The sequence below is a fragment of the Asterias rubens genome, chromosome 14 (assembly GCF_902459465.1).
Source record: "Asterias rubens chromosome 14, eAstRub1.3, whole genome shotgun sequence".
Taxonomy (NCBI): domain Eukaryota; kingdom Metazoa; phylum Echinodermata; class Asteroidea; order Forcipulatida; family Asteriidae; genus Asterias; species Asterias rubens.
The window spans coordinates 10,846,535-10,874,282 of NC_047075.1; the positions used below are offsets into that span (position 1 = coordinate 10,846,535).

General features: G+C 39.9%; 2 protein-coding genes and 1 pseudogene across 2 annotated transcripts in view; 2 read left to right on the forward strand and 1 right to left on the reverse strand.

Annotated features, from left to right (window-relative positions):
• The first annotated feature begins 49 nt into the window (after window positions 1–49).
• On the forward strand, window positions 50–10,219 carry LOC117299124 (annotated as a pseudogene).
• A 2,277-nt stretch (window positions 10,220–12,496) lies between these two features.
• Window positions 12,497–24,989, forward strand: LOC117299073 (leucine-rich repeat and immunoglobulin-like domain-containing nogo receptor-interacting protein 1). The gene is made up of 5 exons (XM_033782489.1): window positions 12,497–12,867; window positions 20,507–20,578; window positions 21,634–21,693; window positions 22,783–22,848; window positions 24,664–24,989. The coding sequence occupies exons 1-5, from the start codon at window positions 12,662–12,664 to the stop codon at window positions 24,737–24,739; spliced, it is 480 nt and encodes a 159-aa protein (XP_033638380.1). The 5' UTR covers window positions 12,497–12,661; the 3' UTR covers window positions 24,740–24,989.
• A 1,846-nt stretch (window positions 24,990–26,835) lies between these two features.
• Window positions 26,836–27,748, reverse strand: part of LOC117299125 (E3 ubiquitin-protein ligase TRIM71-like) — a 3,073-nt gene continuing 2,160 nt past the window's right edge. The window contains exon 2 of the mRNA XM_033782585.1: window positions 26,836–26,891. Within this exon, the coding sequence (XP_033638476.1) occupies window positions 26,836–26,891 (56 nt within the window). The remainder of the gene's footprint in view (window positions 26,892–27,748) is intronic.

The window sequence follows — 27,748 nt, forward strand, 5'->3', positions numbered from 1 at the left end:
GGGTTGCTGTTCGTCTTCAACGTTGTACAGAGGTCGTGACCACGTGAACATGATGATAGCTTTACCGCTATTGGTCAATTCATCGCAACCGCTGCCGTGCGGTCTTGTTAAATCGTCGTTGATTGGTCATTTTGTTCCCAGCCTCGCACTTTTCATCGCAAAAATTCCAGTTAAAAATTCCATACAAGCAAACTGGCTAATAGATCGATTGTGGATTTATGGTACGTTGATTTCTATATTTTTCTTCACATTTCAAGATAATAAAAATGCTCATCTTTGATATGCGTCGCGAAACTGCACGATAATCGGCTACGCCCGCTGGTCTAATAAAACTTGAAGAGAACTGGTATTTCCCCATACAATGCATATATCACTTTAAATATAAATACCTCAGGGTTGGTGACATAGGTTAATGACACGTGATTGTGTTATTGTATTTATAAACTTATAGTTAATAGTTTCAATCAGAACAATCAGGACAGTTGGTCACAGAAGATTGGAACAACATTTACGAACATCTCCGGATAACTCTGACATTAGTATTTGATAGTCAATTTTAGCAGATTTAGCAGTCTCCATGATCGCCGTGTAGAAGGTTGTTCTATAAAATATGGCCGACCGTGGATTTAAAGGCGTCTTGCGACCTAACTGTTTCGGTTGCTTGTGTACTAATCATTGGACTAGTTGGAGCTAATGCTACGGGGGACGCGTGTGAGGTTTGTCATTGCGATAGTCAACCATTGACTGTTGACTGCAGCAACAGGGGTCTGACTAAGCTGCTGACAGGCATTCCAAACGAAACTGCGATACTGTAAGTTGCGTTTCTATTTTGTGTTGGTTTCTAGGATCGTTTGGAAGTAAGGTTTTTCTGTTGCTAAATCTGAGTTTGTTTTTGTTTTAAAAATTGTTCTAACTTTTGGATTTGAGTGATTTGTTTTAAACCTTTGCTATCAAAACAATCCGAATTAACGAAACTTCGCAAACTGACTTGTTTCATTAAAGTCGAGTTTGTCATGCTAATATTTGTTCTGGACAATAACCCAATAGTGTCCAGGGCCTTTAATGAATTATTTATCACAATACACAATCAAGAAAGAGCATATTTTCTTCAGTTTGCAGCCATTTGGGTGGCCATGTGTTGACCTCTGGATTTGGTGCAAGGTAGCAGAATAAAGTTGTGTAGAGTTAAACATCATTAACCTAATCATTTCACTTATAAATACCTGTATCACAATTTAGGGCTGATATAAAAAAAAATCGTAAATTTTACCACTTTCGACAGACAAATTGGCCACCAATAACCGCCATCTTGGATTTGAAGCGTGATAGCAAAAGTTGGATACTAGAAATGGAATTGGGAGGGTAGAATACATCTGACAAACATTTTAAACCGTGTTTTTGTTCTGGGTGATATATGACATTTCCAAATTTTTACTAACTTTGGCGGTCAAAATGGCCGCCATTTGCCATCATCTTGGATTTGAAATGATAGCAAAACTAATGATACCAGAAATTGAAGTGGGATGGTAAATAACTTACAATAAACATTTTAAATCGTGTTTCCATTCTGTTGTTCGGCTGATGGCATTGCCCAGTTTTACTAACTTTAGCGGCCATCTTGGCGGCCATCAGGATATCGCTAGTTCATGTTTTTTCTGTTTTCACTGTTAACATCCCGATTGTGTTTAAAGGCAGAGGACACTATTGGTAATTACTCAAAATAATTATTGGCATAAAACCTTCCTTGGTGACGAGTAATGGGGAGAAGTTGATAGTATAAAACATTGCGGGAAACGGCTCCCGCTGAAATGCCATAGTTTTCGAGAAAGAAGTAATTTTCCACGAATTTGATTTCGAGACCTCAGTTTTTGAATTTGAGGTCTCGAAATCAACCATCTGAACGCACACAACTTCGTGTGACAAGAGTTATTTTTCTCTAATTATTATCTCGCAACTTCGATGACCGATTGAGCTCAAATTTTCACAGGTTTGTTATGTTATGCATATGTTGAGATACACCAACTGTGAAGGCTATTCTTTGACAATTACCAATGGTGTCCACTGTCTTTAAGGACCATAAAATGCACCAACAACCGTGGTGTGATTAAATACTATTATTGGTTTATTAAAAAAAAAATAATGTGTAATACTAATACCGGAACAATTAGCGCTGTAAAAAAAAAATAAATACAAAAAAAAATAGAAGCATAAAAATAAGCAGGTTCCGTTTGGTAATTGTAAAGACCAGTCTTCTCACTTGGTGTATTCCAACATAAGCATAAAATAACAAGCCTGTGAGCTAAATTGGTCATCGAAGATGCAAAGTACTGATGAGAGAAAAAAAAAAAAAAAAAAAACATTGTTGGACGAATTTGTGTGCTTTCAGATAGGAATACAAGACTTCTGGCTATAGAAGTATTTTATTATTTTAGTGAGAAATTACAATTTTCTCAAAATATATGCTACTTCAGAGGTAGTCGTTTCCCACAATGTTTTATATTATCAACAGCTCTCAAATGCTCATTACCAAGTAAGTTGTTATGTTAATATTTGTTTTGAGTAATTACCAAACGTGTACCTTCCCTTTAACCAATTGCAAAACTCCCAACTTGTATTATTAAAAAAAAAAATAATAATAACTTTATTTATTTTTCCAAAACCAACCAACAACCAACATTAAAAACAAGACTAATGTACCCTTTTTAACCCTTGAAACACGGCCCCAATTTTACCCTGTTGAATATAAAATTTCGAGTTCCCAAACTACACTAAAGAGCAAGCCAATTGCGTTGTTCCGTATGTTTATTGTTTTTAGTTCAGTTTTGTGCGACAATGACAAGCTCTTCCGTATACATCAGTTGCTTTAGCTAGCGGTAAATAACCATCATCAACAACAACTACGACTAGTTATAAAAATAACTAAAGCGCACTCAGTGACCGTTCCTTATTACAGGGCTCGATGTTTCGGAAAGTTGTTATCTTTTGGAGACGTTTAAAAAATAAACCTGCCATTTGACAACTGGCCATCATGATATCATACACAATTCATAGGATAGACTAACTGATTAAACTGCTCGTGCTTCCAATCTTGTGTCCCAACTCCACTGGCTGCCTTTCCATGATCGTATTCTTTTCAATCTGCTTCTTTATGTCTATAAATGCTCTGGTCTTGCTCCAAACTATATGATATTTCTGATCTATTGTCCGTTTATACCCCTGGCAGAGAAGGTCTGCGTTCCTCCTTTGATAAATCTCTTCTCTGTGAGCACAGGCCTTCTCGATCTGCCGGCTCCAAGTCTTTTTATCTAGCTGTGCCGAAGGAAAGGAACAAATTACCCAAACTCATCAGGGAATCATCTTCTACCGCCATTAAAAAAAAAAAAAAAAATAAAAAAACGCTAAAAACCTTCTTTTTCAGTCAGCCTCGTCATTAATCCTTTGTTGTTTTGTTTATCTTTCTTTCGTTGCTTTGCTTTATTTATCGTTCAGCGCTTTGAACTGTGTTAAAGGCGCTACATACACACCTATATTATTATTATTATTATTATTATTATCGTTATCGTTATCGTTATCGTTATCGTTATCGTTATCGTTATTGTTATCGTTATCGTTATCGTTATCCCATTAAGAGAGATAACAAAATAAGAAAAGTCCCAGCCTCACGTTTATACTGCACGTACGGGGCGGGAATTAACTACTCAATTGATGAAGGTTAATCAGTGATTTAAGGTAGACTCTTGGAATTTTTTGAGAACTTTGATGAAGAACATGGCGATTTATAAAGTGATTGGAATCATATGAAATACGACTGCCAATAGAGGGCGCTATATACATTTCCGCTAGAGACTTTTCACAGTATCTTTGTAGCTTTGTGTTATTAAAACTCAGGGAAAAGGATATTTTAATTGACACTTCGAGTAAAAAACTAAAACTCTCTTAGCTAGTTGTTTATTGTTTTGTTAAAGGGGTACAAAGTATTGTTTCTGTGATCGCTGATTTCTCAGGAAAATACAGTTTCATAACAACTACTATAACAATTACATGTACAAGTTTCAGATTACTATACACGGTCTACCTGTTGTACACACAGAATAAACCAAATGAGAAATAACCGAGCCAAACCGGCAGGAGTATTGTTCGAACGGATTTAACATTCTAATATGTGAGTCATGATGCATGCATACATTGTTTCTCAGATTAACATAACTATTTAGAGGAACGTTACAGAATTGGTAAGAAATAAAAGTCGTGAAGATCACAGATTTACATACAGCTTACACGGTCTAATGATGACGATGGTAGAAAACATCCCTTGAAATATTTTGGTCTGTAATTTCAAATTAATTTTTTGATGACAATTGAATCATCTATTATCGCGTTTATGAGTTTATGTTTTATGGTGGATTACATAAAGTGATTACACTGCCCAGCAACTGTTTTTGCTAGCAAAACCGTTTCTGTAATGTTCCTTAGGCTGAGAGGACGAAACCATTAGTACTTCGAAAGGAATGTCCTTTCAAAACAGCTGATATTATGCATGTTGCTCACTGGTGAAGGGTGTCCGTTGTTATGATGGTTTATTAGTCAATCAATTATCAGTTACTTTTATTATAATGTTGTTTTGTGTTTATTCCACAGGCGGGTTCTACCAAATAGATCTGGTCAGTATTCAGACAACGAAATGATGAAGTGTAAAATTTGCAATGAAGGAACGTACGTCTCGCCTGAAGATTCACCCGGCAAGGGAGGTACTGATTGTAAGGTGTGTCCAACAGGGACAGATAAAAGTACCGCTGCAGGGTTCCGGGCTTGTCCATGTGTGGACAACTATTACCGCACTGACCGGTTTGGCGAATGTCATCAGTGTCCCCACGAAGGGCTCAACTGCTCCGGGGAATATCAATATCTTCGTCCGGGCTACTGGGGGACGTGGAACTGGATCTTACAGGACCGCCAGGAAGACCTCGATTCCTATATGAGTTTCGTCAGCAATACGAATTAAAAACGATTCGTATGACAGAGGTGCGCGAAGATTCAGCGGTAATTTACCCCATGTACACAAATGTTCCCGCGACGACGTGTGTCCAAATGGTGGAATCGGTATCGACTCAACTTGCCGTGAAGGCTACAAGGGCTGGCTGTGTTCCGAATGTGGAAATAAGTATTACTCTTGGCCTGGTCATTGTTTGAATTTCCCAGATTGGCCGCTGTTTGCTGCAGAAGTGTTGTGCATCTTTCTTGTTGTCTGCATCATGGTCTGTTTCTTTGTGTGGGATGCATACAGAAGGCATCGTCGGAATGAACGAAATATTGTGAGCGTCTTCTTAGCACGCGGGAAAATCGTAGTTGGTTTTTGCCAGGTCATGAAGGAAATATTCTCCGCTCTAGATGACATTCCTTGGCCAAAGAATTTGCAGACAATGGGTTCATTCTTTAAGATAATGGAGGTCAGCTAAGTCGGTTGGTTGATTAGTCCTCGATGCTTTATTCCGGATTTCACCTACCCCAATATTTACATTAAATTCTTGCTTGGATTCATCTCCATCATACACTCTAAAAAGCCCGGTTCAGATCTGACCCGGAAAGGGTCAGATCTGACCCGGAATCCGGGTCCTCGGGGGCCTGACCCTTTCCGGGTTGATACGACCCGGAATTGCGGGTCAGTATTTTCTGATCCGGAAAAGGGACATCACAACCCGGAATTCCAGGTCAGGAATACAACCCAGAATTCCGGGTCAAAGTTTCCTGACCCGGAATTCCGGGTTGTTGTTAACAAGATGAGAAGCTACAAAATAAAAAGCGTAAAACAGTTGGATTCAAACACACAGTATTTTAATTATCATTTGAGTCAGCAGAGCAATAATACAACATGTATTGTTATGTACAAATACATAAACATGTTCAGTAACCAGACTACACGGGTAAAATTTGAAAAGTATTTTTTTTTTACAATGTGTAAAATACTGCACCTGTTAAAATTGAAATGTTGAATTTGACAATATTTTTATTTTATAACTATTTCATGCGTACTGTCCCAGTCTCATCATATCATATCACAGCTTCTATTGCATCGTGTATTGTGAGATAGAACTCTTTGGATCAGCCAGTCAACATGGGTTTGTAAACACCTGTACTATCAAGTTTGCTCAAAGATAAATTTGTTATCCTGTTTGTGCTCGTTAAACACGGAAAAATATAGCGCGTCTTCATCTTATATGCAACTCAAACTGCGGCCTCCTTGTATATGGAAGCACGCTCATTATACGGCTCATAAGGTCTGAAATCTCAGATGCTCTTTATACTGACTGATGTCTTTCTCAGAGCTCAAGAAAAAGTCTGTTTCAAACAAATGTCTCCTTTACTTTTGGTAGTGTAAAAAAAACCCGAATGAACGTACACACCCAGAGGTAGATTGCCTCCCTTTCCCCTCCCCCAGTCAATATAATTATAGCCTTTTTGAAAAAAAAAAAAACTCCTCTGTTGTGGACAACTGTCACGGGAAGCATATGCCAAGGACATAAAACAACTTAAAACATACATTATCAGCCTTCACCAGCGAAGTCTGCTCAACAGCATTTCCTCTCTACGATGACAATGGAATGAATCGTCTGGGTTCAGTTGGTCACCGAGGATTGGGATGACTGGCTGCTGGAGGTCTACAGATTCGAGGTAGTCTATCCCAATCTACAGACAGTTTAAACAAAAAGACAATTATTTAATGTACACCAATGCATTAGATACATGAAGTTGATCAGAGTCTTCAACAAACCTTGCGCTAAAAAATACACAGGTAATTATGGTAAGCAGGGCCACGATATTGGGCCCAGTTCAGTCACAGCCGATCAATATGTGTGTAATAATGTTTAAATGTAGGTGGCATCTGTAATAGAAAAATATGGTTTGTTAGTCATATCATGCGTGTGGCCGTGGCCTAAGCTGAAGTAACGTCAAACTTACGAACTACTCCTAGAACTATGAGGTTCGTTCCGCGATCGTCTCCACTGGTGGAGACGATAGCGGAACGAACCTCATAGTCTAGGAGTTGATAGCGGAACGAACCTCATAGTTGTTGGAGTACTTACGAACTGGATAGTCAAGTGCTTACAATAGCACCCAATGCCAAAAAGGTGTTCGTTTACATGCTCATGCTATCGCTTACTACATGACTAAATTCAATACCATGCATGCGAACAAATCTTACCGTTTGACAGTCAATAAATGACTTGATGATGGCATCGTCCACATTACTCCGGGTGTTCTTCCCCTTCACCCTCTTCATACCAGCAGGCAAGATAGATGCACGGCAAAACAAACACTGCCATATTATCATTGCGATCATCCTCTGCAAAAACAAATATCACATTTGTGTTATAATTTTAAAACATGTGTCGTGCAAGTGCAACAATTTCCCAAGCATACTTGGAGCTTGGGCTAGACCTACCAAAGTATTCAGTAACTTGAAGACTGTAAGTGTAGGACTCTAGGAGGTGAAATAAATAAATTTTTGATGCCAATCATTATTCATTATCAATGTACAACTAGACTCTAGAGATTAGAAGTGAACACAGTACAGCGACAGTTGGTCTACTTCTAGAAACTAAGGCTCCTATGTGGGCCTTAAAAAAGGAGAAATAACATTTTATGATCGAGGGTCTCCTTTATGCTATGTATACAATGTATACCGGCCTACGTTTTTAAAATCAGGTTGATCATGTTGATAGCGTCGGTAGGGTCATCTAGCTAGGCCTACAATACTGTACAATGTAGGTGAAGATTTTGTTCACTATCGTTTGCCATCAGTTTCAATAACTCCAGTTTCCTTTGTCATGTTACTACGGATTCAGAAAACGTCACCTAAAAACGGCACAAGGGTTGTCTTCGCGGTTCAGAGATGATCTCAATAAAAGTAAACAAAGATGTTTCCTTATTGTTGGAATTTTGCTCTTTCTGTCGTACCCAAGCGTTTGCAGTGTTATAATTAGCAAGCTGCCGACTGGACGTAAGCTGTTTTACATGGATGAGGATAAAGAACTCAACATCACCTTCCTGAGGTATGATTACGCAATAGACTGAGAGCCCAGAACACTCTGCTTACAACTATGCCGCCCAGACAGCTTTGGTGTACGTCGTTGGTTTCCCGCTCGCATTGTTCATACTTCTGTGGTATAACAAAATAAAGTTCAACAATTAAGACGATCAAGCATCTGTTTCGAGTCAGGGTTCAGATCAAGTGTTACCCGGTACCTCTAATGATGGGATAGAAGATACAGAAGCACCTGTTTCGAGTCAGAATTCCGGTCAAGTGTCATAAGGGACTGACAGTGACACCTCAGAGCCTGACACGAAAATCGATTGGAAGAGTTTTTTGTGTGAAAACTACAAAGCCGAGTTCTGGTACTGAGAGATCATTGAACTTACCCGTAAGATCCTGCAGACGCTCTTCATACTGCTGTTCGGACCCGAGGACCACTTCACACTCTTTTTGTCTGTCTTCTTCTATCTCATCCACGTATACCTGAAACCAATGAAGGTTGCATATGAACAGCGGCTTCAGTTGTGCTCGCTTGGGATCATCTTCATAAACATGCTGGCGGCGTCCTTGCACCTCATGCCAAATGACGATGGGCCACTTGTAGATGATAGAAAGGGGGTTATTTCAACTGCGTTAGTTCCTCTGAATCTCAGCATTATTGTTTTCGTTGCAAGTAAGTATACAATTGGGTTTATCACAACTGCAGTTTTATTTTATTTATAATGCATGTGTGTTGTTTTCTTGCGTGAATGTCAAACACAAAACACAAACAAACCGGTGACATAACATAAATCTTGCCATTAAACAGATTTTGCAAGATGTTATATTGGTTTGCACACGCCCTCATACGGTTACAAACAGAGATATCGGTTATATTTAATACTAGCATGTTCCTCCATCCCACACTCGTATGTTACAATGCCAATCTACAAAAAATTCATAAATATCTCGCACACATTGTGAAACGGCGTCATTAACATTTTACGATGTAAGGAGTGTGCGTGTGTACTCATAAGTTAGATTGACGATAACATGAAAAATAAGTGACCAAAAAGCGCTATGAGATAGATTCTAAGATAACTTATAATTGGCTACACGAGTCGCCACTCAATCACACCGGTTTCACACACGGTTGTAAAAAAAATAAAACAAAATTACGCCGGTTTGTGCCGATAATGCGTCTGTTAAAGAGCCCTATGTTGACCAATGAAACACGCACACCCCGAAACGTTGATTTTACAGAGAGTACATTGCCAAAAAGGGGGAATGTTTTGTGGGTGGGGGGGGGGGGTGGCGTTGTGTACATAAATAAACTCAAAAAAAATATGAAAAGCTTGCTTTTTAATTGTTCCACTATTGCACCATTCGTATGTTCTTGTATTTTAGTAAGCTCGGTCTGGACTGGCATCAAGACTCTTTCGAGACACGGATGCTTTGCTTGTATAAAAAAAATCATCGGTGCAGGTGTATAGATGTGTCGAAGACGCTACACGAGAGAGCAAGATGGCTATCTGGACGACGAACACTTTCCACTTTTTGACGAACAGGATTACCAGACCAGTGGAGACCAAGACGCTACATGAGTGGTTCCAGTGACTATTAGTAACTGATACTGGCCTGACAGTTAAGGTAGAAGCTAAACGAAATATAATTTCAGACGCTGGGCTGCCGGACCAGTTTATTGGGTAGGGAATAACACTGTAGCATATTACTAACATAATCATATATTTAGTTAGTTGTTCGTAAGAAGGCTTATGCGAGATCTTAAACAAAAGGCATAGCAACTTAAAATTATACAGAGTGATTACCAATAGTGTCCAGTGTTTTTTTAACTATGTACAGTGTGGCCATAGTTTATCCTGGAAGATTTTGCGTAACGCAGGAGTATAATTTTGTAAGAATACACTCAGCCCTGTGCAAATGTTTTAGAAAATTGCGTGAAAACATTGTTTACAAACATGAACATAACACGAAGTTGTTTGAAACCTTACCCGATTCTTGGTGCCGAAACCTCCTGTTCCATGAACCTAGACCTTGTCAAATGTTGATTATCAAATAGAGTAACTACCATTTAGCCAACATCTCTCTTGTAAATTTAGATACATGGGTTTCATGCTGCACCCTGCTGCATCAGCATACCTCAAATCAACCAGTCTTTGATGTGCTGTTCCCCGTTAGTTACAGTCACCTTGAAGTGGTATTTTTTTTTTAAATGAAGCTTTTGTCACTATAATTTGTTTTGATGAGTGGAATGTGAATAAACAGTTAACTACGGTTCTGACAAATTAGTTCTGATTTTATTTACAAATTTAAGAGTAGACCCCGACCCGAGGCGCGATATTTGAAGAGAAAATGTGTAGTCTGGCACCATACACTACGCCTGGGTACCTGATCGGTATGATGCCTACGTACATAATTACGTACATAACTACGGTCACGGAGCAGACTGCACGCACTACGGCTGCTGTGCGGACGGTCCACTCGGATTACCCTGCACGGTGACTCGAAAGCTAAAAACATGCCCTCAAAGTTCAAACTTACACGAACTTTTCACGTTTGGCATACGCTCCTCTAGGTTTGTCACGTCTTTCAGGTACCTTCTTTGACTTCCCACTTTGGAAAAGTTGTTGGGATGGCGTCATGTTTTATAATAACTTTTCTCTTCATGTCAAATGTGTGGTGTACTCCGGATTCGAAGCACGACGGCTCGAAGTGTTCGCTGCGCAGCGCTGAAAAAGACGTCGGACCGGACCACTATTGCTCTTGTGAGTCTGACTTTCGCGGCCCACAACCGCCCATACTTGGGATCTGCAGGAAACACATGCAACCTGACCCTATTTTTAGATGTTTTGCTGCATCCAGCAGCAATACACCTAGTCAGCATTGCCGAAAAAATAAAAAAAAATCGAAACGTAAAAAATTCGAAACGTACAAACTCACAATGTCCTGTTTTGGGGGGTCCAATGTTATTAAACATTGATACTGGAATTGGACTTTATTAACATAATGATAAACTGGGTAATATTTTATGAGTTTTTTTCACCGCACTATTAAGTTTAGCATTCACTGCTGAACTAAATGTATACACGAAAGGGTCTTCCGTTATGGTCCGAAGGTTCAATACTCCGGAAGGTTCGATAGTCCGAACGCACAATTTTTCCATTACAGGGGGTTCATTAGTCTGAAAATAGGGTTCGTTAATCCAAACATTAAATTCGATAGTCCGAAGGTTCATTAGTCCGAAGGTTCATTGATCCGAATGTTCACTGGTCCGAAAGTTCGGTAGTCTGAATCGACGATAAGTTCCGACAGTCCGAATCGACAATCAAACCTTATTGTATATTCGGACTATCGGACCTTCGGAAAATCGAACCTTCGGAATATTGAACACTCGGACGAAAGAACCTTCGGACAAACGAACCTTCGGACAAACGAACCTTCAGACTAACGAACCTTCGGACTAACAAACCTTCGGACAAACGAACCTTCGGACTAACGAACCTTCGGACCATCGAACCTTCGGACTATCGAGCTGTAACCGAACGTTACAGGGCCCTTTCACATTAATAAAATCAACTGTTTAGCATTTTAATGTTATACCAAATAAAAGTAAAGGGACTTCCTAAGCGGTATGAAGCCACTGGGTCATATTAAAGACCTGCTTGCACGAAAATGTCAAGTCGTGAACTTTGCTGAATTTCACTTCAAATGTTTTCAATCAATAAGGAAATCCAGTCATATGACTAAACATGTAAATACATCTTAATTGTGTAAACAAAAATCATTTCGAATAATTATTACCCTCCTCCCGTGCTTTTCATGAAAGATTCGCGAACAGCCCCGTTACGTTTTTACACACAGACATGTTACGTCATAGTTGGGAGCTCCAATTTGTATAGCCTCCAATTTGTATGTTGCAGCAAGTAGGTATAACAAAGCAAATTCCAAGACATTACATCAAAGCATTGTCATTTTGACGCAGTTCGTCAACGGCAAAAGTGTTTTTAATTTTTAAAAACCTTTAGGCTGGGGCATGATGTTTAAATCGATAGTTACGAAAAATTCAGAAATGTACACATATCAAAATGACATTTAGATGGTGAACAAACGCATCATAAACAAGTTAAAATAGCATTTCCGTTAAAAAAAATCCGCTCAAGTAGCTGTTTAACCTTGCACTTTTTTTCAACCCAAAACAACAATCGTCATGGTTCATTTGTCACAGTATTTCGTAATTTGGTAACATTTATTGGGAAACCCCACTCCCAGCCAAATATGAAATCTTTTGTTAGGTACCATTACAAAAAACCATTAATAGAACTGGGATTTTTACGTACAATGTTTACGTAGCTTTAAAAAGTACATCTGAGTTGTGTTAACAATAACACGTCTCATGATGATGATGTAATGTTATTTCCTTAAATAAACTTGAGTTTAGATAGTTTCGATCAGATCTATCAAGACAGCTGTCACGGAAGATTGGAAAAATTTTTCAGAACAACATCTCCTGATATGGTTTACATAAATTATCTTATGTTAAAGTTCATCTTACAGGTTAACGCCAGAAACTTCCACAAATAGGCTACAGGTGACTTGTTATATTTGCAAAGAAGGTTGCTTTGGGAAAATATGGCCGACCGTGGATTTAAAGGCGTTTTGCGACCTCTTTGTTTAGGTGTGATTGCTTGTGTACTAATCATTGGACTAGTTGGAGCCAAGGCTACGGGGGACGCGTGTGAGGTTTGCCATTGCGAAAGACAGCCATTGACTGTTGACTGCAGCAATAGGGGTCTGACAGAGCTACCAATCGGCATACCAAATGACACTGCAAAACTGTAAGTGATTTTTAAATTAATGTCATTAAGTCTTTCAAGATGTGTTTAGTTAGAGTTGATATTATTAAGTACTTGGGCTGGTTTAGTTTCCGTTCTGTTTTTTATTGAGGTGAACGTTTCAGAAGAAAAAAAACAGAATATTTCGAATGACAACCAAACAGACAACGGACTTGTTTACGGAACAGCGGTATAGTAGAGTTAAAGAGTGAGAACTGTACTCGGAATGAACCCCTCACCCAGTTTGGTCACTCGGCTGCCGTAGTCCTTTAGTACAGACGTATCGATACACAAAATAAAGCTTTTGTCACTCAGATATGTGTTTTGATGAGTGGAATGTGAATAAACAGTTAACTAAGGTTCATCAAAGTTAGTTCTTATTTTATTTACAAATTTAAGAGTTTGCTCCGATCCGAGAGGGCGGTGTTCGTCAATCGAGGCGCGCTATTTGAAGAGAAAACGTGTAGTCTGGCCCCGTACACTACGTCTGGTACCTGATCGATATGATGCCTACGTAGAGAACAAAGGTCCACGGAGCAGACTGCATGCACTACGGCTGCTGTGCGGATGGTCCACTCGGATTACCCTGCCCGGTGAATCGCATGCAGTACCAACGAAAACAAAAGTCGTGACGCTAGGCGTACGCTAAAAACATGCCCTCAAAGTTCAAACTTACCTGAATTTGTTTTCACGTTATCCTTTATGCTCGTAACGTCTTTCAGGTACCTTTGTCGACTTCCCACTAGCTGAAAAAATTGTTGGGATGGCGTAATTTTTCAGAATAACTGTTCTGTTCATGTCAAATGTTTGTTGTGTTCCGCATTCCAAGCACGGCGGCTCGAAGTGTTTGCTGCACGCAGCGCTGAACAAGACGTCGGACCGGACCGCTATTGCTCTTGTGAGTCTGACTATGCAAACAGACCCCATCTTTTGTTTTGCATCAGCAATACACCTGGTCGACATTGCCCGGAAGATTAAAGAAAAAAACGTGTAAACTCACGACTCCACTTACGTGTACTTGCACGTGTGTTTACTCTACGCGTTGCAGGCAAATTCGAGGGGGGTCTTTGTTCGATCGAGGCAAAGTCTGCCTCGATTGACGTCACAAAAGGGGTAGGCGGAGTCACCCCTAAACAACTTTATCTATTTTTTAACCCTGCATTCCACGCTAAGCAGACAAAATACTATCTGTTAAGCAGGCCAGGACAAACTTGGCACACTAATACTCTGTGTACACACTATACACCCAACACAGGGGACTCACTGTTGCATAAATGGACTCTAATCATCCCCACCACCGTTGAGGTGGGAGGGGGTGGAAGGAGGATGGCAAGTAAACATATCTTGTTACTCAAAGCCCATTACTTTCTGAACACATTTATGCCCGACTCAAAAGAAGGATAAACACAATTGACCTTTCTCTTCAGACACTCCATTCAAAAAGTGAAACAAAATCCCTCCAGCCCCCCCCCCCCATCCCAACCCACCCCTGACCACCATAGTAAACAACTCTTAGGAAGCTTTGGTGAAGTTTTCCAGCTGGCACAGTCAAGTCTGTACTACATGTTGACAGACAAGCTTTTTGCCTGCCATTTTCAATTTTTTCCAGCAGTACATGTCTAAGGGGAAGTACCCAGAACCTTGGACCAGTGTCACTTGAAATGGACATAGAAGACAAACCCGATAACCTAGGCCACTCAAAATCTCTATTATGTTTCTCAAACGTATAATGAAGGAAGTCGTGAAATAAAGGCTTTCTACCCCATTCACGAGAAGAGTAATCAACAAAAACGCTAATTGTGCGAAAAAAAAAAAAAAAAAAAAAAAAACATGGCTAACTCACTTAAGACAGGGTTAAACATATAAATCGTGACAAACAAAGAATACTACACAAATATGTCCAGGTGACTTTAACATAAAACAAATCATCGGTTAATCTTATGATACAACACGGACAGAACACGTATTCCATTGTATGCATAAATACAAAAATAAACACCCCACACAACCAGTTCGAAAATGGGACGGCTACTTTTTAAGAAAAAAATGCTGGATATAACTCTTCAAACTTATTATCTAACAAATAAATCAACACATTATGAACATAGTCAAGAGTAATTTTTGTTAAAATGATTTCTATAGGTTTTGTTGGTAGACAGTCGTACATTAATTTTGAAGGAAGATTCTACATGTTGGTATTTGACATCGTGACGCTGAAGTAACATGCTGATATGAATGATCTGCGATAAGTTTAAACTGAACTGCACACAGTTTGAAAGGCACCCTTTGTATTTTTTGTGGAAACCCCCAGGCAAAGTCAAGCTTCATTACTCCCTTTGTGTTAGCTTATATTCTACCATTATTTACCAAAGAAATCTGATTCTTTATAAATAGAACGAGCCTTCCTCGTTAAAAAAAGTGTTCTTTTGTTATGTAAAAAAACAAAAAGTGTAGGAGAACGCGAGTTCAACTTCACACGGTCACATGAGGAACTTAGTGAGGCGGCATAACACAAAATTTAATAACAATCGTGCATTTTGTGATAAAAGCAAGGGATTTGGGATATAGGTCAATTAATATGGTACAAAAATATTTGGATATTGGGCCATTTCAATTTCTGCCCGTAGTGGCTTTGGCGGCCATTTTAAAAAATGGCCGCCAAAAGCCACTTTTATCTCTATTTTTAATGCAAAACCTACTTAAATGTGAGCTTCTTTGAGGCTATGATACTGTTGAACTGGTCTGCAAAGGTAGTGGCAACTATTAACAAGTGACTACGTACTTCCTTTAGAAGGAGGGGCCAATTTGGCAGCCATCTTTCAAAATGGCCGCCAAAAGCCACTTTTGTCTCTATTATTATGCAAATCTTCTTAAGGTGAGCTTCTATGAGGCTACGATACTGGTCTGCAAAGGTGTTGGCAACTATTAATAAGTGACTGCGCACTTTGTACGGTAGAGGAGTCATTTTGGCGGCCCTTTTTTTCAATATGGCCGCCAAAATGGCCGCCAAAAGCCATTTTTTTCACTATATTATTATGCAAAATCTTCTTAAATGTAAGCTTCCATGCGGCTACAAAATTGTTTAACTGGTCTGCAAAGGTGTTGGCAACTATTAATAGGTGACGACACACCTTCTTTAGATAGAGGGGTAAATTTGGCAACCATTTTTCAAAATGGCCGCCAAAAGCCACTTTTGTCTCTATAGTATTGTGCAAAATCTTTTTAAATGTGAGCTTCTACGAGGCTACAACACTGGTCTGCAAAGGTGTTGGCAACTATTAATAAGTGACTGCGCACTTTGTACGGATAGAGGAGTCATTTTGGCGACCAATTTTCAAAGTGGCCGCCAATATGGCCGCCAAAAGCCAATGTTGTCTCTATATCATTATGCAAAATCTTCTTGAAAGTGAGCTTCTATGCGGCTACGAAACTATTTAACAGGTCTGCAAAGTTGTTGGCAACTATCAATAAGTAACTACACACTTTGTACAAGCAGATAGAGGTGTCAAGCAGTTAGTTCCATGTCATTTGACACAGAGCTCTGCCACGTCTTACTGGTCGGCAAACTGAAGTGGGCCCACCCTCAATTATTCTGATACACCTCATGACCCAGTTTGCATCTTCCTATCTCTCCAAACGGCTAAATCACCTCAGCCTGTGCCTCCCCAATACGATGCTGATCCCGATGCTGACTCTCCTCATCAGTTCCTCACTTGACAGCCTGTCAGCCAGAGACGCCCCACACATCCACCTGATAATTCTCACCTCTGCTCGTTCCATCTGCTGGATGTGCCCCACCCCCATGGGCCATGTTTCGCAGTCGTACACCATGAAGCTTCAGTCATCACAGGTCGTGTATTACCTGGCCCATCATCTTCAGGGGCTGCGCCGTTGGTGTCAATTTTTTTTTCCATCCACTCCTCATGCGTGATGTCAATGCTGCACCCAGCATGTCACCCAGTTAGCTCATACATGTCGCCGCAGACCTCTGGACCCGCTTCTCTCTTCCTCACGCTGTAACTATCACCCCGACATCTCTTACAGGAGAACGTGACGCTGGCAGCATGAAGACTACCATCACGCCACCATTCCCACACACACCACAAGGCCATACACCAGAGCTTATCATTGACCCATCCCTGACTTGACTAACCCTCACCTTGGTCTTCCCAGCACTGATCTTCAGACCCAGAAATCTCTCCATGTTGCCATCTTTGCCTGTAACTGCTCTCTTGTCTCTGCTATAAGAACCAGGTCGTCCGCCATATCTAAACAGTAGCAAGCACCAGGGGGCTCAGTACCGAGCCCTGATAACAACCTTCACCTTAAAACTCCTACTATCCCCTGTGCCTGTCCTCGCCACCGTACTAGCACCAAAGCACAACATCATCACAGCTCTTGTCAGCCATTCCTTCCCAACCCGCTTCCTTGGTACCCAGTCAAAAGCCTTCTCAAGATAAACAAATCTGAGGTATAGCGTCTTATTCCTGGCCAGAAATTGTTCCTGCATGGCAATGACAATGGCATCAGTAGTTCCTCTCCCGGCATAAAGCCAGACTGCATCTCATCAATCTCCACCTGCTTCTTCAGCCATACCTCATGTACTCTCTCCCACACATTCATCGCCTGATCCAGGATCTTGATTGCTCTGAAAGAGCCACACTCCAAAGGGTCACCCTCGCCATGAACAGGGGAACCAAGATGTTGTGCTGCAAATCTGTGGGAATGTGTCATTCTGCCAAAATGCCGTCAACCCCAATAAGCTGACACCTGTAGAGGCCTTCAACTTCTCACCAACCATGACACTCCGGATAGACCAGCGGCCTTCCCAGATTTGGTGAGCTTTAGAGGAGGCAAAAAGGACCCTCCACACTCCACTTTCCACCTCCCTGTCTCACTCATTCTCCACATTGAGCAACCGCTCTGTGTATTTTCTCAACACCTGCTGGTGACGGATAGTGAAGGTCACTATCCGTCACCATGCTACAATCGTCATTATTGACACCGTTCGCACCAGTCACATCCTGCCGCTCCTTGCCATCTGCTTGGCAATCTTAAAGAAGTGCATTATATCCTCACCACTCTGTAGATCCGCTGCAAACTCCCTTCTCTTGGCATCGTGTGCCATCCACACCTGTCTCTGTGATATCGGCTTTGCCTCGAGAATGGAGCACTGACCTCCTAGTAAGAGATTGCAGACCATGTTCAGAGTGTGCAACATGCTAAGAAAATGGTTAAGAACAGTTCAAAGGTTTCATCAGAGAATGTCTTATGGAAAGGTCAAACCTTCAACGATGTGATCCATCCAGTAAGCTGAAGCTGTTTAACGCTTTACTAAACCAACCACCATGAGCGGAAAGCAGCAGATAACTTCACTTAAATCTGACCTGGCACTCTTCTCGCTCAGTTGCTCTATATTGACTGTCAGAATAGATACGGAAACCTGGAAGAATTTTGTTGACACAAGAACCAAGCATTTCCCCAGCACTCTATGGTGGCAGAAACCTGTATCTATGTACCAAAAGTGATCTTCTTGTGTGCTTGGAACAATTTAGTGAGGAACACTCTGAAGCTCCTATGACTAGCAGCGTAGTTCTTGATGGATCAGTTATCATACTGATGATAAGGCCTGCTGTAGCTATTAAGGACTTTGAGAAATATACAAACAATACCTTCAATTACAAACATTTACCTCACAGTTTCATAAAGCGTCACGTGTCGATCTGGTATCGCATATATTGACAATTTCCTGATAGGTACAGCTAGAGCAAAGCATGAGAAGGTCATACGCAGACGTGCAGTTGCAGAAACTGCCATACCAAGAATTTGCAAGAACGTCTTCGTGTAGACAGCATCAAGACAGAGCTCTTTAGATTCCTGTCTCATGCTTCTCAATCCAGCACTTCCTTTCACCAGATGGGGCTGGACCGAGACAGATGATGGTCTGTTTGAACCGTATTGGAAAACACTACCAGATGCCTCCCAAGCCTGCTATGAACTCGTAAGATAAACCTGCAACACAAGGTTGTGTGGAGAAAAGTGCACATGCATCATATCTGCATTTGAATGCACAGACGTGTGTGTGGAATGTGAAGGGGCCTTGCTGAAAAGTTGATTTGAACTGACCACAATGGGAGATCGTAGCTTCAATATTTCCATCATGGTTGTGAGCCCCTATGGCCGAATAATAGTACAGCAATCCCGACATCGAAATTTTTAGTTGATAATGACTAGTGAACCATTTTTTAGGTTCTTGAGAAACAATCATAATGTTATTGTACTGATCTTAACATAACTTATGAGTTAAAGGGGTGTTAATATTTAAACAAAATTGCAATTTTTAATTTAATTGGATAAAAAGGATAGGTTTATCATTCCAGAGCTTTTTGCTGAGTTTTTTATTTTGCTGTGTTTTTATTATGTGAAAAAGACGATTGCAAAATGGAAGAATTTGATGACAAGTTGCTAAATACCCCCCTTAAAGATGCAACATACCCCTTTAATATGATTTTAACATTGCTTAAATTATTAAACAATCATTTCAGAAGATGTTAAGTACCTTTTAATGACATTAGTAAATGCTGGTGTTGATTTGTATGCAAACATGCCCCTAAAACTAGTATTTGGCGGTCTTTTTTGGTGAAAAGTGGCCAAATGCCCCTTTAAGATGCAAAATGCCCCTTTAATGTGCTTTTAACATTGCTTAAATTATTACACAATCATTTCAGAAGATGATAAGTGCCTATTAATGACATTTGTAAATTCTGGTGTTGATTTCTTAGCCAATATGCCCATAAAACAGTAGTATTTGGCGGCCATTTTTCAAAATGGCCGCCACGGCCACGAGGGACGGAATTTGCGATGGCCCAATATCCAGTTTTGTTCAGAATACTATTCTCTACATCTGTGCCAAATTTGATGCTTTTATCACAAAATGCACGATAGGTTAGCTATGCCGCCCCACTAACTCATTGATTAAAGGAGGCAACATGGTAGGTTTTCCCGAAATTTTACACGTCAAATGGAGCTGTTGTGTTACTTATTTGTATACTACAAAGGCTTAAAGATTTGTAGTAAGCACACTTTGCGGTAGCACAATTTCGTTTTTGAGCATGTGATGTCTGCTTGATTATAAGCTAACACTTGGCTTGTTCAAAACATAATATGCAAAGCTCAACCTAAACTAAATGTCATTTTCATGTGGGGATTTTAATTTTGTCATACACGAGTTTCTAAATTTAATAGGCAGGTAATCTGCCCGAGCAGTCAGCAGCATGACTGGTTTATTCTTGGTCCAATTGCCAGCTTAAGGTGCAATGTTTGGATCCGGGAGTATAAGGATATAACAGGTGAAATAGGCTGATATAATGTATTGTTTAGGCCATTCTTGAAAATGCATGAGCAGACTTGACCCTGATACCGAGTTCAAAGCGGCCTGACCCATGATCTATTGGACAGTGTGACCTTGGAACTGTGGTTATTTTATCATAATGAACTAATGTGTCAATTAGACGCAGATTAAGGTTCGTTAGGAAATGGGACAGGCCAAACGTGACAAAGAATCCAAATAAATTCTACCCCGATAGTTTTTAGACGGTAATTTTTTGTTCATGTTTTTTCTTCTTTCTTGCTTGTGCTACAGAGACCTTAGTATGAACTTCTTGCGAGAGATACCAGAAGATTGGTTGTTGCAGTTTGATTATCTCGTTTACCTGTACGTATGATAATGTGTGATTGATTAATAATAATGATCTACATAGCTCAACGACCATCACATATTAACCCTAGCAAATGCTCTTTTCGATTTCAAGGCCAGCTTTTCGTGCGCGCTCATCTTCACACGAGAGGACGGAGCCTGAAGCAGAATCCAAAGCCGAAGCCATTGTTTCGAAAAGGGCCATAGTCTCTCATTAGAGAATGCAAAAAATAATTAGCTTAGTTTGTGTTGAACTGTGAATTTTCGATTTGTATTTAAGTTCCTGCATTGTGTGGATCTCTGTTCTGAATGTTTACACACAGTGCTGAATAACGTTGTATAAAGTGTACGTCACGAAGGAACGCCGCCGGTTTTTAGTAGCCTTTAGTCAAGGCGCACGCGGCACACCGGAAGGCACGCACAACCCCAAAAATGTAACGCACGAATAGATACTACCAGCGCGAGCGGCGTAAGCCGCGAAGCGCCTTTAGCAACTCGTTTTAGAGCTTTATGTTTTTCTTTACCTTTGCCACGATTTTGGTGGGAGGACATGTATCGAATTTGCATCGAACGTTCTTGTGACGTCATGCAACTAATTGTGGCTTCAAATTGGCCAGCAACTCACCACGCTAATGCCTTATGCATTACATTTTCTCCCTCAAAAATCGTTGGCAAATGTAAAGAAAAACAAAAGGCCCCAAAACGAGTTGCTAAAAGCGCTTCGCGGCTTACGCCGCTCGCACTGATATATATATTTTGTTAAATCGTGCTAAAGTCTAGGTTTCTAGTAAAACTAGGACATTTCATGTGTCGCGCTCTAAACCAATGCAAATGTAGATTTTTTGTGAAGGGTGCAATTAGAAAACTAAATCTTTTCCATGTAAACAGTTATTTAGCTGGCGTTCTTTGGGTATAATGTTTGCCCCAAACTGTTCGGGCTTTCCCAATATGTGTAGTAAATGTAAACTGAGGAGAGTGTTTATTTTTTAGGGACATCGAGATAAGGGAAGAGGGGGACATGATTTGCATAAAGACGATCTAATATTGTTTTGACTTTGTTCTTTTAATTTCAGGAGTGTATCCGGAAATCTTATTTCGAATTCATTTAAAGTACCACCGTCTCTCAGGTCTCTGTAAGTTGAATACGTTTTTGTCTCATTTTGGGATTAAAGCTCATTATTTCACTAGACCAGTTGCTCGTTGACTCGATGCCTGTTTTGTTGTAGTATTTCATCGAACGCGTGGAGTATATAATCCACTATCCTATACCGTGCGGTTAAAAAAAACTGTCATCTTTTGGTGATATATCTTTAGAAGTACTGTACGGTTGGAAAATGTACACAGTGTTAAAATTAGTGAACCAAATCCATTGTTATGATATTTCCAATAGAAATGTTATTTCAATAAGAATGTTATTGGGAGAGCAGTACGACAATTCTAAATAAATGGCTAATTAGCCAGCCGAAAGAGGTTAGTTGCACAATCGCTTAAAGCCATTGGACACTTTCTGAACAGAACAACAATTCAAATTTCACAGATTTACAAATAACTTACAGGGTTTACAGAAGGTAATGGTGAAAGACTTCCCTCGAAATATTATTCCATGAAATGCTTGACTTTTTGAGAAAACCTTAAAACAATTATCAATTCTCGATTATGAGAATAATGGAATTATTTTAAACCATGTCATGACACTGCGTAACGTGCGGAAACAAGGGTTGGTTTTCCCGTTATTTTCTCCCGACTCCGATTACCGATTGAGCCTAACCTTTCACAGGTTTGTTATTTTATATATAAGTTGTGATACACGAAGTGTGGGCCTTTGGACAATACTGTTTACCGATGTTGTGCGATTGCTTTAATGGTTTTTTTTTGGGGGATCGAAACTATAATGTTAGAGGCTGCAACGAAAACACTTATGTTTTGGACCTTTAGGTCACACTGCCATGGATTTGTATCAAGCGAGGCATTCTAGAAACAATGGTCCTGTCAGATGTCCACTTCTTTCAAGAGAGTTGGCCAATCCATAAATTATCTAAAGACCCACTTACAAACATTGTTCATTTTCATTCCAGTGACGATTTCTTAAAAACAATTATAATACATTTATAACCAAAATGGTAAATTTCGAGTGATAAAACACTCTATAAGATTTGACATACAGACAAGCGATTTAATTTTCGGGTTGCAACATCGTTTTGATTTTGTTTTTTTCTTCAAAGGTCGGCTTATGATAACCAGTTGCAAGATATAAGAATGATGATGGAAACCGGAAAACTATGGAAAGTGTAAGTACCTATCTACTTTTTGTTTGCCAAACTAATCATGATGTTGAAATGATTGACCAGTTCACCTGGTGCAATATAATGGTGAACGGTTGTGTTCATCATTAAGCCACGCCCATTTCATGTGCCCCCTAACATTACCCATACATTGCGTACGTAAAGAGCTCATGCACCACGCTTACATGTCCAGGTCACATGCACGTTGTCAACAACCAATGGAAGCTATCTTCTGATGATCTGCTTCACTCGTCCCCAGCGCCTTGCTTAAACCAAAGGCGCTGGGATGGGCAAACGTATCATGCACTGTCATTGGTTTAATAATGCGCAGTCCCATCATGCATCACACTCACACTGCGCCACATTTCTATGCACTGTAATGTACGCATGACGTACTTCCTGAACAAGAATCTGTGCAAGCGATTAGCCCATCCCAGCGGTCCTGGATAGACTGGCCGCTGGGGCCGAGCGAAATTATCTGCCTGTTTGCATGAACGATTCAATGAGGGCGCCGTTTTAGTTTGAGATTGTCAAAAATACATTTTCGCGAATATCCATTGCGCAAGCGTTAACTGTTAAATTGGCTGCATGCTGGTCTAGCTGGCGATCAAACTTGATTGCTAGGTAGACCAGCATGCACCTCATTCACGCCTTATGCACGCGTTCCAAGTATCTGTGTAAGGTCTATGGACATCCTTAAACTCGTTCTATTCGTTCTAACTCACAAAAAAAAAAAACTTTCGTTCATCGATCTCCAGCTTTTGCCTCAAGAAGGGCATTGATAGAGAGTGTGACGTCATATGAATGGGTATTTGGCACATCTGAATTATAGCCGAGTGTTTAAGCATCGATTTAAAGTTTAGCTGGTTAAGTCATCGGAGTGTGTTTGTTAGAATCCCTGTCGTGACACTTGTGTCCTTGAGCAATGCATTTTACCATGATTGCTTCCCTTCACCCAGGGGTATAAATGGAGACCCGCGAGGGTAAAGGTTGATATTGTACTTGAGAAGGCCCCTGGAGCGTTACTGTTGCCCAAGTTGAATACTCCCCAGGGAGCTGTAAAGCGCAATGAGAAGGTTATTGTGTAATGCGCTATAATAGATGTTAAATTTGCATCGGGGAAAAAGAATATGCATGTTACTCGGGTGGGATTCGAGCCCACGACCCTTGCAATTCTAGAGCAGTGTCTTACCAACTAGACTACCGAGATTGCCCGGCAGCTAGAGGCAGTTCGAATCCTATGTTTTGGCAGCGGGTACCGCAACGATATAATAGATTTTAAATTGGCATCGGGGATAAAGAATATTATTTTGGTTTTTACCCATACACCGATGTGTTAGCACTGTATACTCAGTACCTTCCCGAGTCCTCTGAAAACAGGTACCCGCTGCCAAAACATAGGATTCGAACTGCCTCTAGCTGCCGGGCAATCTCGGTAGTCTAGTTGGTAAGACACTGCTCTAGAATTGCAAGGGTCGTGGGTTCGAATCCCACCCGAGTAACATGCCTGTGATATTTTTTTTCACAGGACTCAGGAAAATACTGAGTATACAGTGCTAACACACAACGGTGTATGGGTAAAAACCAAAATTAGTATACAAATTTGTTATTGTTTTGTTATTTTAAGCGAACATCTAATATATCCATCGTTTGCCTCGGGGGGGGGGGGTGGGGGGTTGGCTGATAGAGAGTGTGACGTCATATGTAGGGATAATTGACAGTTTTTAAACCTGATAAGCGAACAAATGGGCCTCCATCAGCAGACACGTTGACATGTCATATGTCCGACGCAGTAACCATTTTGTTCCACTTTTCCCCCAGATCTTTCGCAAGAAACAAGTTGGAAGTAATTCGAACGGATACATTTAGAAACTGCAACGAACTAGCTAAAGTGTAAGAACTATTAGTTTTAATGTTTTGAATGTAAAATTCATTTATCTCTTGTATTAAACTGTCTGTTTGTGAAGTTTATATTTAAGTTCATATTAACGCTGCTTCGACCAGCCAGTGCAGTTTCCGTGCAGTGTCACTTTTATAGTAACGTAATGTTTGCGGTACAAGTTATAAAGATTCAGTGTCTTAGTTGTTAAAGACACTGGACACTATTGGTAAGTGTCAAAGACCAGTCTTCTCACTTGGTGTATCTCCAAAATAATTCTTGAAATAACAAATCTGTGAGAACTTGAGCTCAATTGGTCGTCGAAATTGCGAGATAAAAATGAAAGAAAACACCCTGGTCACATAAAGTTGTTCGCTTTTAGATGCTTTATTTCGTGTGGACCTCACATTCTAAATCTGAGGTCTCGAAATCAATTTCGTGGAAAATTACTTATTTTTCGAAAACTACGTCACTTCAGAGGGAGCCGTTTCTCACAATGTGTTATACTATCAACCTCTCCCCATTTATCGTTACCAAGTGAGGTTTTATGCTATCATTATTTGGAGTAAATAATACATGATCTTTGCTCTGTACAATGTTTAGTCATGGTGCCATTTATGAGTAACTGAAAACACCAGTGAATCGTTTCACCTTATACTAATGACAGAAGTGCGTAAAGAAAAAAAAAAATAAAAAAAAAATAAAATAAAATAATGGTTACTGCGTCATAGACATTTGACAGACACCCTTAACAGTTTTTAACTATGTTGTTTGATTCTAAGGGGGCTTTCTTCAAACAAGATAGTTCAAATCGAGCCCGGTGGTCTTAGTGTGTCTGATTTTACCCAAATGTAAGTCCAAAATGTAAATGTTAAAGATGCATACTTAAAATATTTGTGGGTGTGGCAGCCCCGCCAAAAATTACTGTCGAAGGTTAGAATATTTTCTGTCCAGTGACCACACTATCCGATATTTATTAAGTTAAAAACAATTGTGCATAATGTGTAAGTCTTACTGACTTATATAAACCATGGATGTCAACACACAATGCCCACTAACTCACTGTTAGTAAGCCGACTATCACCAACTATCACAAGGCCGATGTTTATAAATTACCTTTATATCTTCCGCTAGACGAAGCCAGCCATATCTCGTTTTAGATAAAATAATATGGAATAGTATTAGTATATTCAATGAATTGGCTCTTCGATAATACCACATTGGATGATTGGCTTAGTCGTTATTAGTCGTAAAAAAAAAAAAAAAAAAAAAAAGTAAGTAAAAAAACATCAAAAATACAAACAAAAATACAAACAAACACGAATTTCAATTGTTTCATAATAAAATGCTAATACAGTAAATAATTGTGTTTATTAAACAAGTAACAGTACACCAACTCAGAGTAAAAATGACTGTAAGACAAGGCAGAGTAGTGGAAAACTAACGTCTTTTGTTTGTAATTTTAGTCAAATTTTAAACATTGTTTAACTTAAGAGGGCTAACGTTATTATTATTATATTTTGTTGTTTATGCAAGTCGACAGACACACAAGGCCTGAAGGCCTCTTCAAGGTGTGGGCTATATACCCTAAGTTTTTCAATTTGTGTGTACCTTTAACTTAGTCAATGTTCCTATAAGTCCAAATAACGAATGTTTTGTATGATTCAAGTTTGACACGTTTTATTTGTTCTTCCTTTGGCAGATTGCTGAACGACAACCCAGGTGTAGAGCTAAGTCCCGCCACGTTTGGTGGTAGACGTTTTAAATCGATGTAATGCAATACAACACCTTGATTTAATTAGGGAATAACAGTGTTCGTACCCTATCTTCACGGCGTGGTAATGACCGGGTTGGTGGCTGGCGCTGTTAACGGACCTCGCCTCCGGCTCGGTCCGTTAACAGCTCCAGCCACCAACCAAGGTCATTACCACGCCGTGAAGACCGGGTATGAACACTGTTATTCCTAATAATAAATAATAAATACATTTTTCAGCGAATTAAACGGCTACAATTGTCAAAATCTTGTGATTTTTCTCTCGGCGGTACTTCCAGACATGTTCAGGGGCCATAGTTGAGCTTTTGATGGTTCCAATCTCTTTCGTGAGTTAATCACATTACTGATCTTTGAGACCAGTGACTCTTTGAAACAATGATCCGTTAAGCGGCTTCACTGGGGTCAAATGAGGCAAATGATTGGACGATAGCTGTTCCTTGTGCATTCAAATGCCCATGAGCTGGGCGTCAGTTTATACGCGCGCAAAACCATTACATGCGCGCACTCCAAATTTATACATTTCCAGCGCGCGTAAGCGTAAGTGCGCGAAGTTGCAGAGAAACTTACAGGGATATAAATAAGCGTGCGATATACAGTGCAACGCGCAAGGTTTACACTATGTATGCTGATTCAGTGGCCACTTATTCGCTATTTTCCAAAGCCGGTCTTTATACCACCGTTAACACTCCCACACGTGACCGGGTTTTGACCAAACAGAGACTTGAAACCGTCCAAGGTATTTATTAATAATAAATAAAGTACAACGGACAAATTTGTCCCGTCAAGTATGAAGCCTGTTTAGAATAAAATAAATGTCTTTAAAAGCTTCCGAGGTAAGAAATTCAGATTTTACTTATAATTTCGTTTAGAAACAAAACATGTTATGTTTTTAAACTCGTTCGCGTGTGATTTTGCATTATATAACACCGGCAAGACATTTATTTTAATGAAAAAGAAAAAAACCTTTCATTGTTCTAATTTGGTTTATGCTCCACATTTATAGTTAAATAAAAATTGCATAAATTCAAAAAGATTTTAAACATTCAATAACAATATTGATCATCTGTAAGGTAAACAATCTGCCGCGATGTACCACCAATGGGCCGAAGATAATAAATGGGCAGACGGATTGTTGAATGGCGTTAGTTTTACACTGGCAGTGCAAGAAATTTCAAGTTAATAAAACACACGCACTCACTTAAGAACAAATCCCCATGCCAAGCTCCGGACTTGGATTTTAATCAGGTTCAACA

Bases quoted from the DNA above. Each gene is read 5' to 3' on its own strand.
- LOC117299073 (XM_033782489.1), top strand. From the start codon at position 12,662: ATGGCCGACCGTGGATTTAAAGGCGTTTTGCGACCTCTTTGTTTAGGT. The intron at 12,868-20,506 runs GTAAGTGATTTT...CTTGTGCTACAG, and splicing joins CCAAATGACACTGCAAAACT to AGACCTTAGTATGAACTTCT. The intron at 22,849-24,663 runs GTAAGTACCTAT...CTTTTCCCCCAG, and splicing joins ACCGGAAAACTATGGAAAGT to ATCTTTCGCAAGAAACAAGT.